The sequence below is a fragment of the Pan paniscus genome, chromosome 20 (assembly GCF_029289425.2).
Source record: "Pan paniscus chromosome 20, NHGRI_mPanPan1-v2.0_pri, whole genome shotgun sequence".
Classification (NCBI taxonomy): domain Eukaryota; kingdom Metazoa; phylum Chordata; class Mammalia; order Primates; family Hominidae; genus Pan; species Pan paniscus.
Window position 1 is genome coordinate 60,339,552 of NC_073269.2, and position 16,081 is coordinate 60,355,632.

At 47.6% G+C, this 16,081-nt stretch overlaps 1 protein-coding gene across 2 annotated transcripts; it reads right to left on the bottom strand.

Annotated features, from left to right (window-relative positions):
• Window positions 1-612: 612 nt before the first annotated feature.
• Window positions 613-12,074, bottom strand: LILRA5 (leukocyte immunoglobulin like receptor A5). 2 transcript variants are annotated; one of them, XM_063599641.1, is made up of 9 exons: window positions 10,449-12,074; window positions 8,009-8,187; window positions 6,863-6,979; window positions 6,383-6,467; window positions 6,182-6,217; window positions 5,711-5,995; window positions 5,261-5,563; window positions 1,579-1,629; window positions 613-1,430 (listed from the first exon to the last, which is right to left on the bottom strand). In XM_063599641.1, exons 3-9 carry the CDS (start codon window positions 6,863-6,865, stop codon window positions 1,294-1,296), a joined length of 900 nt encoding a protein of 299 aa, XP_063455711.1. In that variant the 5' UTR covers window positions 6,866-6,979; window positions 8,009-8,187; window positions 10,449-12,074; the 3' UTR covers window positions 613-1,293. The 2 variants fall into 2 exon arrangements, with proteins under 2 accessions (XP_063455711.1, XP_063455710.1); XM_063599640.1 differs by lacking the exons at window positions 8,009-8,187; window positions 10,449-12,074 and having other exon boundaries at window positions 6,863-7,825.
• Window positions 12,075-16,081: the final 4,007 nt, after the last annotated feature.

The following is a 16,081-nucleotide window of genomic DNA, read 5'->3' on the forward strand; positions in this document are numbered from 1 at the left end:
TGAGGGACTGGCCTCCTCTCTCTCAGCTCCTGTTAGACTCTTGGTGTGGGTCTTTATAATCTCCAGGCCTCTCACTCTCCTTTTCTAAGTTGCTCTCCTTGGACCACTGCCTCATCGTATCCTCTACTCTAGGACCCTCTCCCTGGACCCTCATCCCAGGGATGACCCTGGTCCCAGGACCCTGAGCATATAATCAAGACAGGGGGCTAGGCCAGGCGCAGTGGCTCACCCCTGTAATCCCAGCACTTTGGGAGGCCGAGGTGGGCAGATCACGAGGTCAGGAGATCGAGACTATCCTGGCCAACATGGTGAAACCCAGTCACTACAGGCTGGGTGCAGTGGCTCACGCCTGTAATCCCAGCACTTTGGGAGGCTGTGGCAGGCAGATCACGAGGTCAGGAGATCGAGACTATCCTGGCCAACGTGGTGAAACCCTGTCACTACTAAAAATACAAAAATTAGCTTGGCATGGTGGCGTGCGCCTGTAGTCCCAGCTACTTGGGAGGCTGAGGAAGGAGAATTGCTTGAACTCGGGAGGTGGAGGTTGCAGTGAGCCGAGATAGTGCCACTACACTCCAGCCTGGGTGACAAAGCGAGACTCCGTCTCAAAAAAAAAAAGAGTGAGTGGGGCTTGAAGGCTACAGACAGGAGGTTAGGACGCCATTTTGGATTTATCTTTTCCTGGAGGGGATCTGATCTTCTCCCACGGATTTAGTTACTGGTTCAGGTGTGGAACTCTGAACTGAAGAGATGGAGGCTCAGTAAAGCACACGGGGAGTGTGATAATGAGAAGTGAAGTGGACTGTGTGACACGCCAAGGACCAGAGCACACAGATGTGCAGAGATGTGGACCCAACGCTGCCTGCCATGTGGGATGTAGCCTCATGTCTCGGGCTGGGAAGAGAAGGGAATTCAACCAAGGGAAGTCAACATTAATAGAAAGGAAAGGTGTCACATTTTAATGGTCCTCCATGGATCACCCCAGACCAGTGTCCCTGCACTCAAACACCCATTCCTCCCTCTAGAAATTGCCAGAGGCTGAGGCAGGAGAATCACTTGAACCCGAGAGGCGGAGGTTGCAGTGAGCCCAGATTGCGCCACTGCATTCCAGCCTGGTGACAGAGCAAGACTCCGTCTCGAAAAAAAAAAAAAAAAAGAAAAGAAAGAAAAAAAGAAATTGCCAGCAGACAGTCCAGATGGCATAGGCCTCAGATGGCCTTCCCGAACCTCCTAGGACCATCAGATTAACTTCCAAGGCTCCAGCATTCAATGGTGCATTGTCCTCTCTTCTGTTCACCTCCCAGCTGCAGCTTGGGGGCTTCTCTGGCTGTGCCAATCCTGAAATATCAGAATCCCAAGGACCACCAGGATCAAGCCGGCCATGCCCATGCGGATGAGATTCTCTACTGTGTAATCCTGAAGGTGTGAGGCTGGGGATGGTGGACAAAGAGGTCACAGAGGTCAGGGCAGATCAGTATCACCCAGGACCCCTGGATGTCTCCCCAGGGCACCCACATCATCTTGACAGGACCTGACCCTCTGTGCCAGTTCCATAACTGAGAGCATCTCCTCACTCACCAGTCCCAGAGTCAGACTTGTTTTGTGACGGACTGAGGTTATCAGCTGCTCCTGAAAATCAAAACAGGGGAAGGGGAAGGAGAAGTTCTTGAAGCAATCTGAGCCCAGCCTCTCCCCTGCGCTCTGCATTCTCCTAGTTCCCTGTGCCTCTCAACATGACTTTTATGGAGTTTCTCCATAAACCCTCCCTCTGCTGGAGCAGGGTTCCCTCCAGTCTCCTCACTGAATTATTTCAGCTTTCCTTTGTTCTTTGAATTTAAACTTTGCTCCTGAGTCATTTGGGAAAGAGCTTTCCTGCACCGTGAAAGCTCAGGATCTGCAAGGAAAGTGGCCCCCAGAAGTCACTGAGCCCTTTGTGCTCTCTGTGCAGCCTGGGACACAGGAGCACATAAGCCAATTCCCCCAGAGATGAGAGTTTCACGGATCCACCAGCTGAGGACCCAGGCTCCATGGATGATGGGTTGGTCCTCAGGGGCTCCTGAATGTCAGAATCACAAACAGCTGCCTCCCCTTCACGCCACCTCAACCACCTCACCAAGTGTTTCATCATACAATAAGTCTCTAGTCAGCTAACTATTCATATAGTCAGTCATATATATATATATGTATGTATATAAATGTGTGTGTATGTATGTATATATATATATATATATATATATATATATATATATGGTGTTACAGAGGCTCATAAAACAATTTCTGCTTTTAGGGCCAGGAGTGATGGCTCATGCCTGTAATCCCAGCACTTTGGGAGGCCAAGGCGGGCAGATCACGAGGTCAGGAGTTCGAGACCAGCCTGGCCAACATGGTGAAACCCCGTCTCTACTAAAAATAAAAAAATGAGCCGGGCATGGTGGCACCTGCCTGTAATCCCAGCTACTTGGGAGGCTGAGACAGGAGAATCGCTTGAACCTGGGAGGCAGAGGTTGCAGTGAGCCCAGGTCATGCCATTGCACTCCAGCTTGGGCGACAGGGCAAGAGACTCCATCTCAAACAAACAAACAAACAAACAAAAATTTCTGCTTTTATAAGGTGTGAATCTAGGTGAGAAGACCAATAACAAACATGTAAAAGCCCTCCATGTCAAATACATTAAGCATGTAGATATACATATAAAAAATATATGCAGATATACCTACACTTATATTCAGATGTAACTTATATAACCATACATAAATATGTATATATGTAAAACTTTAGATATTTATTTAAGATGCAGTTACATGCATATTAATACTTGAAGTGACAAAAATTGATATGCGGTTTAGAAATAAAAAATAAAATTTCAATTTTCTTATAGTTAATATAAATTTTATCAGTAAATTTGGGGAGATCAGTTGAAAGATAATTGAAAGGGAAAAATGTTATAGCAAGCTAAAATGAAATTAAATGAATATACTCAAACTAAAAGCTTTCTCATGTGTATATCTTACTTAGAAATATAAATGAATCAGGCTGGGCACGGTGGCTCACGCCTGTAATCCCAGCACTTTGGGAGGCCTAGGTGGGTGGATCACGAGGTCAGGAGATCGAGACCATCCTGGCTAACACAGTGAAACCCCATCTCTACTAAAAATACAAAAAAATTAGCCGGGCATGGTGGTGGGTGCCTGTAGTCCCAGCTACTCGGGAGGCTGAGGCAGGAGAATGGCGTGAACCCAGGAGGCGGAGCTTGCAGTGAGCCGAGATCACGCCACTGCACTCCAGGCTGGGCGACAGAGCAAGACTCCATCTCAAAAACAAAAACAAACAAACAAAAAAAAGAAATATACATGAATCAAATACTTCACTTAAGAATAATTAAAGTAGTTGAATAATTTTTTAAATTAGACTAAATGTACACATTCTTATGAACGGAACTTGAAAACACTTATTAACTTCATTAATAAACTTCAATTTTATATATTAATAATAGAAATATTTGCTATTAACAACTAATTTTATACAGCAAATGTAAATATTTAATTATGCCCCCAGGACAATGGGAGTGGAATTACTTGTTTTTAAATCATAAATCCATATATCTTAAAGAGACAAATTTAAATATTCAAATATTGTTTTAAAAGATTCAGAAGAAGAGAGAAAAAATAGACAAGTATGCCCAGAAAATGCAGAGCAGCAATGAACAGCAGACAAGACGTGCTGTGAATAAGTTCCTAACTTCCTCCAGGGAGCAGGTGCGCGGCCCCTCCTTTGTCTCAGGGGTGCCCTGAGCACAGAGGCCTCCAGGTGAGCACAGGAGGGGCCGTGTGAGCGGCACCCACAGCTGGGGCGCTTCTCTCTAAAGGAGCAGGTCTGGCGTGGACTCCAGCCTCATCACAGTCAGATCCCACCGAGGCCTGAGCAGCCTCCTCCCCTGTCCTGAGTGGCCTCAGGGACCCCGCAGGTGTGGGTGAGGGGCTCCATCCTCAGGGGCTCTTGGAAATGAGAAGTGAGAGCTGCCAAGGGAGCGTCCGTCTGTCCTCTCTCCAACTCGCCTGCCTCTCTTCCTCCTCTATCAGCCCCAGCATCTTCCCCATGTTCCAAGTCAGGCCTGGACCCCACATCGTGCTGACCAGGTCTGTTCTCCTTCCTCTACTCATCACTCATCCCGCAGGATAGGGTAGGGGCCTGGGAGTCTTGTAAAGCTGCATGGTTTTTAGTAGAAAATCTGAAACGCTTCGTGTGATGTGTGAGAGAGAGGAGATTCTAAACAGCGGGGTTTTTACACATCTTTGCTTTCTCACAATATTGTGGCTTCGTCTCACGAATCTCAGACCCCAGCACTGATGGATATGATTACATGTACCTGCAGCTGCCCCTCTTGGCTTTCTAACCCTTGCGAGGCATAGCTATTGGCAAGAGCAGACCAGGTCTTAGGGTGAGTGATGGGAGCTGCTTTTCTAGGTCTAGGATGAGCCACATCTCAGATGCCCCACAAGGTCAGAAATGAGGGGGCTTTGGGGGTCACTTCCAAGCTCAGGGGGAAGTCAGCCTGGGAGAGCCCAGCCTGGGGCTGCCGGCCAGTGGAGGAGGTCATGTCTGTCCTCCTTGTAGAGAGCAAACCTGTCATAGCCAACATCAGAGTGATACTGGAGGGTCAGGTTCTCTCCAGGGACCACAACAGGGCCCTGCGGGGTCAGAAGGGAGGGCTTTGTAGACACACCTGGAAGGAAAAAGGAGCCGGGACTGCAGGGGCTGGTTCCTCCTATAAACCTCCTTCTGGAGTCTCCCTTGCTCTGTTTTTCTTTTTCTTTTTTTTTGAGACAGAGTCTCGCTCTGTCACCCAGGCTGGAGTGCAATGACACAGTCTCGGCTCACTGCAACCTCCGCCTCCCGGGTTCGAACGATTCTCCTGCCTCAGCCTCCCAAGTAGCTGGGATTACAGGTGTGTGCCGCCACGCCCAGCTAATTTTTGTATTTTTAGTAGAAATGGGGTTTCACCATGTTGGCCAGGCTGGTCTTGAACTGCTGACATCAGGTGATCCACCCGCCTCGGCCTCCCAAAGTGCTGAGATTACAGGTGGGAGCCACTGTGCCCAGCCCTTGCTTTGTTTTTCTCACCCTGAATTTGCGTCCCTAGGATTTCTGTGTTCTCCTTCCCCTTTTTGTCTTTCTTAGCAGGGGCTGCCCTGCCTGTAAAGCTCTCCACAACCTGTCTGGCTTCCCTGAATTGTACTAGAGAAGGCTGTGGCTTCCTCACCTGAGACCGGAATCTCCAGGAGGTCACTGGGTTCTGACCATACCTGCAGGATATGCCTGCGAGAGCCATAGCATCTGAGCATCCACCTGTGGCTGGGGGTCACAGGGCCCACAGGGAACAGGGCCTGGAACTGCCCACTGGGGGTCAGCTGTGAGTCCAAGGTCCAGGAGAGCTTGTGGTCTCCTTCCTCAGTCAGAATGAACCTGTCGAATCTCAGCCATGAGCCACACTGGAGGGTCACGTTCTCTCCTGAGGTCACCACAGGGCTGGGCAGGGCTGAGAGGGTGGGTTTGTTGTAGAATCCTAGGAGAGAAGGAGGCATCGTGTTAAATGGGGCTCACACCTCCCGCGTCATCCCCAGGGCTGGGCTGTGAAAGGGAGACACCCCTGAGAGCCGACCCCCTTCCTGAGGGCAGAGCCTGGGGCTGGGACCCCAGAGTGTCCTCTCACCTGTCACCACCAGTTCCAGGGGGTCGCTGGGCTCTGACCAGCCTACAGGGCTGTAATAGTAACAGCGGTATCTCCCTGCATGGTGCTCTGTCATGGATGGGATGGAGAATCTGGCCTTGTTCTTGGGCTCCAGTGGGTTCTGTGTGTCCCAGGGTTCTGGGCTTCCCTCTTTATCCAGACGGTATTCCTGGGCCTCCAGGGTCCCCTGACACCGGATGGTCACAGAGTTACCCCGGCTGATCACAGAGCCTGGCTCAGCCCAGAGGGTGGGTTTGGAGAGGTTCCCTGGAAGGAAATCAGAGTCTGGGCTCCAAGACCTCCCCACCCCTCAGATCCCAGCTCTCAGCCCCAGGACCCTCCAGATGTCCCCATCAATCACCCAGAACTGCGATCTCCACCCCCAGCTGTCCATGGGTGGCCCTTTGTTCCCACTGAGGAGGAGGGACCTGGGACAGCTGGGGACAGACTCACCTGCCTGCACGTGGGTCCTGGGGCCCAGACTCAGCCCTGGAAGAGAGTTCCCTGTGAGAGATTTGCCCTGAAGCCTGAGCAGGTCCTCCCCTGCCTGGGAACCTCCTAAAACCCTGGAGTTTCCTGATAGCCAAGGGCCTCGTTATGGGGTGGGGTCCCTCCCAGACTAGGGTGCCCCTTCCCTGAGGCTTCCAATCTCACCGAGGCAGAGCAGAGCCATGAGGGCAGGGCTCACGGCGTCTCCTCCCACTGGCTGCAGCTGTGCAGATGGATGAGACCATGGTGCCTGGCAGGACAGAGAGACACACAGGGTGTGGCAGCTCGGAGGCTGGGTCCTTCTTGTCATAGGATTTTCTCATTCTCAGCCCACAGAAAGGGGAACTGCTCTCCCCAGGAGCCTGGCTCTCATTTCCCCAGGGCTGAAGTGAAGTAGTTGAGACTACAGGCACCAGGCTCTCTGCAGACATTTCAGACAGAAGTGGGGTCTCCCTTCCCCGGGCCACTGTCTGCTTGATTTATCTTTATCTCACTGAGAGCCGGGACACAGCAGCAAATAGACCCGGTGCCTTCCTGAGTCAGCCCCTTTCAGGTGAGGGTGACCTCCTCCCTCTCAGAGCCTCCCCATGGGGTCCCCCTCCCTCCTTCAGCCCGTCCATGAGCTCAGCGTTGCGGGGTCCTTACCATGGTCAGTGATTTTTCAGCCCTGGAGATGCTTCAGGGAAGATGCAGGTCCATGCCGCAGGCAGACTCAGATCAGCAGAGACACGCCTGACACCTGGCTGTGTAGCCCAGGCTGAGCTGCATGTGGCAACGAGCACAGAGGAGAAATGCAGGGAGATAGGGGAGGAAATCATGACCCTTTAGTGGCCCTGGAGTGTTTTCTTTCTAACCAATAGTACTCTCTTTCTTGTACTTCCCTTAATTTTTTTTTTGCAACAGCGTCCACCTCCACCCCAACTCCAGTAACAAACCTCTGAATCGTTTCTGCCTCCACTGTGCCTTCTGTTTCTTTGGGCTTCCCTCTATACCTCAATCCATGTTCAACATTTTCGGAGTAATTACTTAGGCTTTGTTTTAAAATTTTCATTCTTATGTATCTATTTATTTTTTAATTTTTGTGGGTACATTACTTAGGTTTGGGCTCTGGTTTGCTGAGTGGGGAGTTGATTTCTTTCTTTCTTTCTTTCTTTTTTTTTTTTTTTGAGACCGAGTCTCGCTCTGTCGCCCAGGCTGGAGTGCAATGGCGCTATCTCGGCTCACTGCAAGCTCCGCCTCCCGGGTTCATACCATTCTCCTGCCTCAGCCTCCCGAGTAGCTGAGACTACAGGCGTCCGCCACCACGCCCGGCTAATTTTTTTGTATTTTTATTAGAGACAGGGTTTCACCATGTTAGCCAGGATGGTCTCGATCTCCTGACCTCATGATCCGCCTATCTCGGCCTCCCAAAGTGCTGGGATTACAGGCGTGAGCCACTGCGCCCCGGCCAGTGGGGAGTTGATTTCTATGTAATTCCTGATTATTATCTACGGCTTGTGTGATCTTGGGCAGTACTGTCTCATCTCTGAGCCTCAGTTTCCCTGTGTGGAGCCTGTTGTCATGAACCTCACTCATCACAGCGGATGTGAGGGTCAGCCGTGCTTGGGTCATGGGAGAGGCTCAATCATGGTTAATGTCTAGACTAGATTAAGACATGAGGGGTTGGGACATGAGAGGATTCTGGTTTCAGTCTCTATGATTATGTCACAGAGGTGCAGAAAAAGCATTTGATAAAATCCTGCATCCCTTCATGATAAAAATTCTCAACAAACAAGGTACAGAGGGACATACCTCAAAATACTAAAGGCGATAGGTGACGAAATCCCAGCCAATATAGCAAGCAGGGAAAAGTAGAAAACATTCCCCCTAAGAACTGGAGCATGACAAAGATGTGCACTGTCACCACTCTTCAACGTAGTACTGGAGGTCCTCGCCAGAGCAATCAGGCAAGACAAAGAAATAAAACACATCTAAATTGGAAAAAAAAAAGTGAAATTATTTCTGTTCGCTGATGATATTATCTTATACCTCAGAAACCCTAAAGACTCAGCCAAAACACTCTTAGATTTGATAAAGAAATCCAGTAAAGTTTCAGGATATAGAATCAAAGTACAGAAATCAGTAGCATTTCTGTACTCCAATAATGACGAAGCTGAGAACCAAGTCAAGGAGGCAATCCCGTGGACAGTGGGTGCACAAAAATAAAACACCTGGGAATATATTTAACCAAGGAGGTGAAAGATTTCTACAAGGAAAACTTCAAACCAGTGATGAAAGAAATTGTAGATGACACAAACAGATGGAAAAACATCCCATTCTCATAAATCAGAATAATTACTATGATTAAAATGACCACACTGCCCCAAGCAATCTACAGATTTAATGCAGTCCTTACAAAAATACCTTCATTTTTCACAGACTTAGAAAAAGAAACCTTAAAAGTTATATTGAGCCAAAAAAAGAGCCCAAACAGCCATAGCAATCCTAAGCAAAAAGAGCAAAGCTAGAGACATCACATTAACTGACTCAAAGTTTACAAGGCTATAGTAACCAAAAGAGCATGACACTGGTATAAAAATAGACATATAGGCCAGTTGCAGTGGCTCACGCCTCTAATCCCAGCACTTTGGGAGGCTGAGGCAGGTGGATTACGAGGTCAGGAGTTCAAGACCAGCTTGGCCAACATGGTGAAACCCCGTCTCTGCTAAAAATACAAAAGAATTAGCCAGGTGTGGTGATGGGTGATCTCAAATTAACAACCTAACATCACAACTAAAAGAACTACAGAAGAATCAGCCCGGTGCGGTGGCTCACGCCTGTAATTCCAGCACTTTGGGAGGCTGAGGCGGGTGGATCACAAGGTCAGGAGATCGAGACCATCCTGGCTAACATGGTGAAACCCCGTTTCTACTGAAAACACAAAAAATTAGCCAGGCGTGGTGGCGGGCACCTGTAGTCCCAGCTACTCGGGAGGCTGAGGCAGGAGAACGGCGTGAACCCGGGAGGGGGAGCTTGCAGTGAGCCGAGATCACGCCACTGCACTCCAGGCTGGGAGACAGCAATTGGAATGCAATTTAGAAATAAAGTGAAATTTCAACTTTTGTGTGAGTTATGTACATTTTATTAGTAAATTAGAGGGGATCAATTGAAAATAATTGGAATTAAGAAATTCTGTAGTAAGTTGGTATAAAATAAAATAAATGAACTCAAACCAATTACTGTATCATGTATACCTAGCTTTTATTTATAAGGAATCAAAGACCTCATTTACAGATTATTCAAGTGATTGAATAATTGTTTAAATTGAAATAAATATATAAAATTCTTATAAATAAAATTTCAAGACACTTCTTAAGTTCATCAATAAACCTCAATTTTGAAAGTTTAGGATAGGAAAACTTAACATAAATAAGAAACTATTTTCTAAAGCAAATATATAAATGAAATCAAGTCCCAAATTAAAATGATAAGTTTATATATTCATGTATTGCTTTAAATGTTTCAGAAGAACAGAGAGTAACAATAGACAAGTGTGCACAGAAAAGGCAGGGTAGAAATGAATGACACACAAGCCGCGCTGTGAATAATTCCCTAACTCATCCAGGGAGCAGGTGCAGGGTCCCTCCTTACTCTCAGGGGTTCCCTGAGCACAGAGGCCTTCAGGTGAGCACAGGAGGGGCGGTGTGAGGAGCACCCACAAGTGGGGTGCTTCTCTCTAAAGGAGCACGTCTTGGGTGGACACCAGCCTCATCCCAGTCAGATCCCACCAAGGCCCGAGCAGTCTCCTCTCCTGTCCTAAGAGGACCCAGGGACCCCGCATGTGTGGGTGAGGGGCTTCATCCTCAGGGGCTCTTGGAAATGAGAAATAAGAGCTCCCAAGGGAGCATCCATCTGTCCTCTCTCCAACTTGCTTGCCTCTCTTCCTCCTCCATCAGCCCCAGCATCTTCCCCATGTGTGAGTCTGGCTGGACCCCAAATCCTCCTGATCCAGCCTGCTCTCCTTCCTGTACTCATCATACATCCTGCAGGACAGGGTAGGGGCCTGGGAGTCATGCACAGCTGTGCTGGGTGTTGCTTTTAGCGGAAAATCTGAAACAGTGTGTGATGTGTGAGAGAGGGGAGATTCTAAACAGTGGGGTTTTTACAAATCTTTGCTTTCTCCTAATACTGTGGCTTCATCTCACGAATCTCAGACCCCAACATTGATGGATACAATTACAATTACATGTACCTGCAGCTGCCTCTCCTGGCTTTCTAACCCTTGCAACACACAGTTATTGGTAGGAGCTGACCAGGCCAAGGGAGGGCTGGGGGACGGGAGCAGGTCTAGGATGAGCCACAACCCAGATGCCCCAGAAGGTCAGAAATGAAAGGGCTTTGGGGGTCACTTCCAGGCAGCTCCTTCTTATTGGGATGGGAAAGGCCAGGGCGGAAGGGGAAAAGCCTTTCTCAGAAGTTCTGAGGCAGGATGTGGGACTTTGGAGGCGGGGACTCAGGCACCACACCAGATTGAGAACTAGCTAAAACAGGGCGGAGGGTGGAAGCAGCTCTTCTTAAGACACGCCCACCAGTGTGGCATCTCGGTTTACCATTGCCATGGCAACCCCCGGAAGTTACCGCCCTTTTCCACGGCAAAGACCCACTGACCGGAAGTTACCGCCCTTTTTCTAGGAATTTCTGCATACCTGACCTTTAATTTGCATATAATTAAAAGCAGGTACAAGTGTGGCTGCAGGTGTGTTTCTGAGCTGCTATTCTGGGCACACTGCCTGTGGGGCAGCCCTGCTACCCTAGGAGCAGTACCTCTGCTGCTGCTGTGCTCGGCCACTTGACTAGAGGTTGGCGCAACCCTTAAGGGGTTATGTAACACCAGCTCACCCTTAAATTCTTTTTTTTTTTTTGAGACGGAGTTTTACTCTATTTCCCAGGCTGAAGTGCAATGGCGCCATCTCGGCTCGCTGCAATCTCTGCCTCCGGAGTTCAAGCGATTCTCCTGCCTCAGCTCTTAAGTAGCTGGCATTACAGGCACCCGCCACCACACCCTGCTAATTTTTGTAGTCTTTAGTAGAGACGGTGTTTCACCATGTTGGCCAGGTTGGTCTCAGACTCCTGACCTCAAATGATCTGCCCGCCTCAGCCTTCCAAGGTGCTGGGATGACAGGTGTGAACCACCGCGACCGGCCTAAATTCTTTCTTAGGCAAAGCCGGGAACTCTTCTGGGCTATGCCCCGATTTGGGAGTTCACCTTCCCCGCATTATCTAGTTATCAGGAAGGGATGACGGGGATAGCGAGTGAGAGGCAGAGAGACTTTCAGCAGAGGCAGGGACAATTAGGAGAGAGGCGAGATGGCTAGACAGCAGAGATGGTGACAGTCAGTGATCAGCGGAGGGGTGGCAATGGGTGAAAGACACGGAGAGGTGGCACTGGGCTAGACAGCCAGAGGTTGCTGAGACAGTCGGAGAGACAGCGGGGCGGGGCAGTCTGTGATCAGGGCTCCAGGAGCGGTCACACTGAGGCTGTAACAATAAACAGCTGCTAATACTGCAGAGCTGTCACACTAACCAAAGGCTTTGCTTTTGGCGCCTTCATCTTTCCTTGGATAGTGGTGGAGCTCAGCGATGGGCAAGCAGGTGAGACCCCCGCTCCAACCGACAGGCCCATGGGTTACCAGTCCCCGCACCGGACCCCTGGGTGACAGCTGAGCCCACCCAAGCTGGGGGATCCTGCAGAGACCTTCACCTGGGCCCCATGTGGAAGATTTTCGATGTTATTTAGGCTTTTGGGGATGGGGGAGTGTCCCCTCTGCCTCCCCCGTAATATCTGGTGAGCCGTATGGGTAATGCGAGCACTAGACACCTAAACCCCACCAGAACGCAATGCATCCATGTAAGGAACCTGCGCGTGTAGCGCCTGAATCTAAAAAAATAGAGTAACATTAAAAACAACAACAACAATAAAGCCGGGTGAGTTGGCTCACGCCTGTAATCTCAGAACTTTGGGAGGCCGAAGCGGGTGGATCACCTGAGGTCAGAAGTTTGAGACCAGCCTGGCCAACATGGTGAAACCCCGTCTCTACTGAAAATACAAAAACTTAGCTGGGCATGGTGGTGGGTGCCTGTAATCCCAGCTACTCATGAATTATCATGAAGAGAAAATGGGCCAGGAGCGGTGACTCACGCCTGTAATCCTAGCACTTTGGGAGGCCAAGGCATACAGATCACCTGCGGTCAGGAGTTCGAGACCAGCCTGGCCAACATGGTGAAACCCCATCTCTACTAAAAATATAAAAATTAGCCGGGCATGGTGGTGGGCACCTGTAATCCCAGCTACTGGGGAGTCTGAGGCAGGAGAATCACTTGAACCCTGGAGGTGAAGGTTGCAGTGAGCCGAGATGGTGCCACTGCATTCCAGCCTAGGCGACAGAGAGAAGCTTCGTCTCAAAAAAAAAAAAAAAAGAGAAAAAATGGTCCACAATAAAATAACAAGTGGTTATTGTACCTGAATTTATCAGTAAAAAATTGAATTTTTTCTTTTACTGCCTAGAGTCCACCTTCTATCAATGTCACAAGCATGACACTCAGAACAGAGAGGAAAAGATTATATTTGAAGTCCTAATATAAATTTAATTTACCATATTGAAGTATAAGTATTTTAGAGTTGCTTCATGAATTTTTTTGCTAAAATCTAAAAAGAAAACCCACAAAAAACCCTAAATGTAATGACGTTAATGCAGTTCCTGACAGTCACTTTTAGCCCTTCTGCAAACTTTTGTTTCGTTGCCTTCCTGATCGTATGACGCAATGAAATTTGAATTTGCTTTAATTTCTGCTTCCTCTTTCCCTATGTTTCAGTTCTGAAGGTATGAGCTTCTCTCATCTTTTTATTTTCTTTTCTTTTATTTTACTTTGAGATGGAGTCTCGCTCTGTCACCCAGGCTGGAGTGCAACAGCCTGACCTCAGCTCACTGCAACCTCTGCCTCCCATGTTCAAGTGATTCTCCTGTCTCAGTCTCCCGAGTAGCTGGGATGACAGGCATGAGCCACCACACCCAGTTAATTTTTGTATTTTTAGTAGAGACAGGATTTCACCCTGTTGGTCAGGCTGGTCTCGAATTCCTCACCTCAGGTGATCCACCTGCTTTGGCCTCCCAAAGTGCTGGGATTACAGGTGTGAGCCACTGTGCCTGGCCAGGATATTTTTTTCTTTAGAGCACTTACTTCACTTTCTTTGAGTGAAGTTGGATGGGTTACAGCCGTTGTGGTGTTACAAAGAATAATTCTGAGAGAAATATTGTTATTTGTTGGTAAAATAAAAGTGTCTTAAGTTAAAAGTTTCCTTTGACACCCAATAAAGAAATTAGTATTACTACATAATGCATTTATTTACAAGTCTTTTCTTGCATGTCCATTGTACATTTAATATTTTAATTTACAATGAGTTTACAAATAATTTTTACAAATAAATGTTACAAATAAAAATAATTTACAATGAGTAAATGAGTTGGAATTTATTTACATGCTTATGGCTGCCTTTGATTAAACTTCTTCCAAAAATAAACTCTGTCCAGATGTTGGGTTTTATTATACTTAATTTCATTTTAATGTTATTTCATGTGAGATTACTTGAATACAAGCTGTTGCAAAATTGCTGCCAAGTGGAGTCTTTGCTGTGCATTTGCAAACCCCAGAGTGGGAGGTTTGGGGATTCTGAATGGCCAGGGCAGCGTGTGGGTGCACCTTCACAGGCCTGATGTGTGAGCCTTCAAACACCGGAGTGGGGGAAGTGATTAAATAGAGGATGCAATGGTCTGGAGGCAATTTATAGCCCAAAGACCATACCTGGGGCATTTCTCTTCCTTATCTAGCACACAAAGTAGAACCGTGACACTCGGACATCACTGACAATGAACACAAAGGGGCTGAATGTCGGGAATCCTGCACAAGCCAGGAAAGAGGTACTTCTCAGCCATTGGCTTGGATTCTGAATCTGGGTTACGCACAATGATAAAATATCAGCTAGAGCATGAGAGGAGACAAACATGCTCACCAGGATGAGGATGGTGTGTGTGGTTGTGGTTTCATGAGATGTTCTGCGGGAGAGGTTGCGGCTGTGAACATGTTGGACTCTCTGCTTGTATCTATGCAGGACGAGGACCATGGAGCTGCTGGTGCAGATCGTGAGGGAGACACATATACGGGAGACACATATACCATCTGTGCAGCAGTAAATGACTGCATCTATTACATACAGCGATCTTCCTGGATAGGGTGAGGAGCAGTATCTATACATTTTTTCCATACTCATGTTTTTGCTCTTTATTGGGTCAGTTATATACTTTGCGGTATAAATATTTACAACAAGATTCAAGATCCAACAGAGGAAACAGCAGAAAACTATAAACTTTGGGGATCTAATTCAGAGTTCCATCTTCCCAGAGATACTGGGGTGAAGCTTCATGGCCTGGAAGCCACTGAAGAGGCAGGTGGTGCTGAGGGAAACCCCTCTGGCCACTCTGTGTAGGTAGAAGACAAGTTTACATCCAGCCTCATCCAGAAAAGGTTTCAATCCAAAAGCCGCCATTGTCTGAGGGATCCCTTTAGAGAAAAGAACCGGGTTGTTGGCTAAGACCAGCTGGCTGAGAAACAGGTCTCTGGGTCTCACTATTTGTGTGGGGACAAAAGTAAAGCTATAAAAGTAAAGGAGTAGAGAATTTCCAAGGATTCCAGCAGCAGTCTGAATGAGAAAGGTAATACTCCAATTTAAGTTAACAGAAACCATCTCCATTTAGAGGAGATGTTGGAGTTTGATTCTATTTTAATCAGAGGAATCTGTAGACTGAAAAATACAATTGAGTGTTTTCACTGTACCCGGTTTCATGCGTGTCCGTGTGAAGAGACCACTAAACAGGCTTTGTGTGAGCAATAAAGCTTTTAATCACCTGGGTGCAGGTGGGCTGAGTCCAAAAAGAGAGTCATCGAAGGGAGATAGGGGTGGGGCCATTTTATAGGATTTGGGTAGGTAAAGGAAAAAGAGGGGTTGTTCTCTGGTGGGCAGGTGTGAGGGTCACAAGGTGCTCCTTAGGGGAGCTTTTGAGCCAGGAGAAGGAATTTCACAAGATAATGTCATCAGTTAAGGCAGGAACAAGCCATTTTCACTTCTTTTGTGGTGGAATGTCATCAGTTAAGGCAGGAACCAGCCATCTGGATGTGTACGTGCAGGTCACAGGGGATATGATGGCTTAGCTTGGGCTCAGAGGCCTGACACCCAGAAAATGCCTTTTTCTCACAAAACTCATTATTCCAGGTGAATACAAACATTAAGAACAAACTTGTACTATTACAAAGCTATTTATTCCAAAATTATGATTTGTAAAACCACAATGACTTGAACCCACTTAATTTCAATCAAAGAAAGACTCAATAAATTCCTGTGCCTCCCCACAGTGGAGCCCTGGGCAGCTGTGTGTGAGATGAATGAGTTATCTTGAAGGCTGACCTTCCAAGACGTGTAGTTTTATGGTTGGGGTGGCAGGGAGAAAAGAAAAAGAAAGATTCAGGACGTTATCAACAGTTAACTTTATTTTACTCAGAACCAGAGAAAAATGGTATCGTGTTATGTCATTGTGTGTGTATTTTGTAATCTATTTTTTAAAATGAAAGATTAATCAAAACCTTTAAAAGTGAGTAGTTGAGAGAGAGAGAGGAAACAGTGCAGAGGAGACAGAATAAAGCTAGACTGACATCATTGTGTCTTGTTTCTTGTTTTGGTATAGAAATATAAACATACCTTTGGGAGGCTGAGGTGGGCGAATCGCAAGATCAGGAGTTCAAGACCAGCCTGGCCAACATGGTGAAACCCCACCT

What these genes read in the sequence shown, in the direction of transcription:
- LILRA5 (XM_063599641.1), bottom strand. An exon ending in CATGGCTCTGCTCTGCCTCG is followed by an intron (nt 6,218 to 6,382) that starts GTGAGATTGGAA and finishes ACTCTCTTCCAG; the next exon opens with GGCTGAGTCTGGGCCCCAGG. An exon ending in CCTGGAGATTCCGGTCTCAG is followed by an intron (nt 1,630 to 5,260) that starts GTGAGGAAGCCA and finishes TTTGATTTTCAG; the next exon opens with GAGCAGCTGATAACCTCAGT.